Source organism: Contarinia nasturtii, unplaced genomic scaffold, assembly GCF_009176525.2.
Source record: "Contarinia nasturtii isolate CC-2019 unplaced genomic scaffold, AAFC_CNas_1.1 Cnas_scaffold_5847, whole genome shotgun sequence".
Classification (NCBI taxonomy): domain Eukaryota; kingdom Metazoa; phylum Arthropoda; class Insecta; order Diptera; family Cecidomyiidae; genus Contarinia; species Contarinia nasturtii.
This window is the reverse complement of record NW_022203114.1, coordinates 1-3,906: the sequence shown is the minus strand read 5'-3', so window position 1 is coordinate 3,906 and position 3,906 is coordinate 1. Positions and strand designations below refer to the sequence as shown.

The window sequence follows — 3,906 nt, the reverse complement described above, 5'->3', positions numbered from 1 at the left end:
GTAAGGAAGGAACGCGGCGCAAGACGACCTGTGCTGGTTCATTGAGTCCTTCCCAGATGAATGAGGTGCGCAGAATATCGTGCCTTTCTATTACCTGTTGTAAGGTGGAAGTGTAATTTTCAATCGCCATCTTATCCACAAATCTCAAACGGGCAACAGACAAGTATGGATCACCTCGCTCAGCCATCATATGATGGAATAAAATGCCTTGTTGTAATGGTGCCAACCCGTAAATATCTTGAATATTGGTTATGCCACCGGGCACATGTGTAACCAATGCATCAATCTCTGTCTGAGATAGATTAATGAGAGGTAACATGTCAGGAATAATCATCGTGCAATCTTTGGTAATTACATTGGTTGGTATGCTAATTTTTTGATAATGGTTGAGAGTCTTAGCTAGTGCAGCCAAAGAGGTTGCATTAAATACTTCTCGAACGTTGGTGTCCAGTCCAACTTGCCTTAATCGGGTCAGCATTCGTACAATCAGAAGAGAGTGACCACCAAGCGCAAAAAAATTGTCATGCCGACTGATACGTTCTATACCCAATAATTCACTCCAAAGTGCGGCTAGTTTCACTTCTGTTTCGCCTCTCGGTTCTTCATATAGTTGACGAGCAAAAGCCTCATCGTCTGGAGCGGGTAATGCACGTCGATCTAACTTTCCATTGTGTGTTATTGGCAACGACGATAAACAAATATATGCTGCTGGCACCATATAATCAGGCAAAAGAGATGCTAGATAAGTTCGTAGATTTTGAGCGAGTGATGTATCGAGGTCAGCCACTACATAGGCGACTAGTCGAGCATCTGCATCTGTCTTGTTTTTCCACGACAATACTACTGCCTCTCTTACTAGAGGATGGTCGACTAAACAGGCTTCAATTTCACCTGGCTCAATTCGGAAACCACGAATTTTTATTTGTTGGTCGGTACGTCCCATATAAACGAGATTGCCATCAGGCAAATAGCATGCCAGGTCACCGGTCCGGTACATGCGTGTCCTGGGATTATCACTAAATGGATCAGAAATAAAACGTTCTGCAGTACGTTCCGGTCGGTTCAAGTAGCCTCGTGCCACACCAGCTCCACCAATATACAATTCTCCTTCAGTTCCCAGCGGAACCGGTTCACCTGATGCATCTAGAAGGTATATCTGTGTATTGGCAATGGGGCGTCCTATCGTTTCTATTACAACATCGCCTGGTTTATATGTATAACAAGTTACGTTATTTGTTTCCGTAGGTCCGTAGAGATTATATAGTTTAGTAATTTGAGTTTGAGTAAAAATGCGGTTGATTAAGCGTTCGTTTAGTGACTCGCCTACCATTTGGAGGGTATGAACTGAAGAAGGTAAAGTTCCCACATTTAGTATTTCAGTGAGGGCAGAAGGCACTGTGTTGAACAAGGAGATATTGGACTGAAATTGTGTAATAGAGAGTGCATCCTTCACGATATGTACAATTTTTCCCACAGACAATGGCGCAAAACATTCGAAAACAGACAAATCAAATCCAATAGAAGTTGAAAATAAGGTATGCTCCAAATCTTCCGTTGTAAACTCCTCCTTACACCAGTTAAGGTAATTTGTGATATTCATGTGTTCGATCATCACCCCTTTCGGCGTTCCAGTTGATCCAGAGGTGTAAAGTACAAAGGACAAGTGCGTCGGCGTTAGGTTCAGCTTTATCGGATCAGGATTTTCATCATCTGGCAATGAGTCTCGCAACGCTTCATCTAAATTGACCACAGGCACCTCATGATCTTTAAGTGCTTTCTGACCAATAGAATCCACCAACAAACACAATGGATTTGCGTCTTGTAAAATATTTCTGAGGCGTTGACTCGAGTAAACTGGATCAAGTGGAACGTAGGCGCCACCAGCTTTTAGAATTCCCAATATAGCTACGACCAATTTAGAGCTGCGTTTAACACAAAGTGCGATGCGATCATCAGGTTTGACACCTAGCTCAATCAGATAATGTGCCAATCTATTTGCTTGAACATTGAGTTCAGCATAACTCAAAGTTTCTCTATCACATTCAATAGCGATTGCATTTCTGTCCCGCTCTACTTGTTCTTCAAATAACTCGTGAAGGCAACGAAGAGTCGAATAATTAACTGTCGTCTGGTTCCATGTATGCAACAGCATCTCTCGTTCTTCTGGTGGCATCACAGTCAATGTTCGTACAGGTCGCTGTGGTGTGTGAGTTAAGGCATCGACAAGTGAGAAGAGGGCTTGTTGCATATAAACACAAATCCGTGCTGCTGATATTGGTGACATCACTTGAGCTGTTAGAACTAGCGCCTCACTGTCGTCATCAATTGATAAGGTTATTGGATAATTTGTTCGCTCCTCAGCGCTCAGAAGAGTGACTCCATCAATTAACGTAGTGACCTCCATGTTTAGCTGATTATGACGATAATTCAATAACGCATTGAAAAGCGGCAAAGTTGCTGGCACTCCGCTACAACGTTGTGCCAACGCAAGCGATGCATGCTCATGTTCTAGCAATGCACTTAAACGTGAGTGAGTATGACGCACGGCGTTCTCAACCGTTCTCTCGTCCATATCCAGCCTAATTGGTAGCGTGTTTATCAATAACCCCATTGTACTATCGTTCTCTCCGGAATTTAAACGACCGAATAGTACGGTGCCGAAGACAACTGTCTTGTGTCCACTGGCTTTAGCAAGTACTTGTGCCCACGCCAAATGGCAAAGGCTGGTCAAGCCAACATGTAAATGGCGTGCAAGGGTTCGCAACTGATTACTAATCTCCTTTGGTAACTTCAGATGTATTTCATCGATTGAGATTCCATCGCTATGAACGTCCCTCAGACCAAACGGAAGGGTTGGTGTATCAACGTCCGCAAGTATTTCTTCGAAAAATTTAGTATGTTCAGCTTGGCTAACTCCTAGGCGAGCTTGAGCCACTAATTGCCGGAATGGCGTGGGAGTTGTCAAATTCTCATTTTGTCCATCGATGATGGCGTGCACTTCTACATTCAGTCTTTTTAGTGTTGTGTGGTCATCAATTAAATGGTGCATGAGAATCACTGCCACCCATTTTTCTTCAGCCGTTCGAGCAGCAAACACACGTAGCAAAGGCGCTTGGGTCAGATCTAGTTTGTAGTGACGTGGATTAAAGCGGTTATTTAATTGTTCTAGGGCCGAATCATCGGTTTCATCCAGTGTGACTTCGGTGAGTATCGAAGGAACTCGACGCAATACGATTTGTGCAGGTTCACTGAGTCCCTCCCAAATGAAGGCGGTCCGATAAATATCGTGTCGTTCAATTGCCTGTTGCAAAGCGGCTACAAAACGTTCAAGTTTCTCTCGATCACTAAAATGTAGACGACTAACTAGCAAGTACGAATCGCCATGCTCAGCCATCATATGATGAAACAAGATTCCTTCTTGTAATGGTGCTAATCCATAAATATCTTGAATATTGGCTATACCACCCGGTACTTGAGCTACTAGAGAATCAATCTCTGATTGAGATAGGCTGATAAGTGGTAACATGTCCGGTGTAATCTTCATACAATTTTCGGTAATCAGATTGGGTGGAATACTGATTTTCTGGTATTTGCCAATAATCTTAGCTAGTGCGGCTAATGAGAGACTATCAAAAACTTCTCGAACGTTGGTATCCAGTCCGATTTGTCGCAACTGTGATAGCATCTTAACAATTAGGAAAGAATGCCCGCCTAACGCAAAGAAATTATCATGCCGGCTGATTCTATCAATACCCAACAGTTCACTCCAGATTGTGGCCAGTTTTTCTTCCATTTCGCCCCGCGGTTCTTCATATAGTTGACGAGCAAATGCATCATCATCCGGTGCTGGAAGTGCACTTCGGTCCAATTTGCCATTTGGTGTGAGTGGTATTGATGACATACACA

At 43.3% G+C, this 3,906-nt stretch overlaps 1 protein-coding gene across 1 annotated transcript; it reads right to left on the bottom strand.

Moving 5' to 3' along the window:
- Positions 1–94: 94 nt before the first annotated feature.
- Positions 95–3,685, bottom strand: LOC116351613 (linear gramicidin synthase subunit B-like; the record flags this gene model as incomplete). Its single annotated transcript, XM_031783738.1, has 1 exon — positions 95–3,685. A coding segment is annotated over exon 1 (3,591 nt), but the record flags the coding sequence as incomplete, so codon positions are not given.
- Between the last annotated feature and the right edge of the window lie 221 nt (positions 3,686–3,906).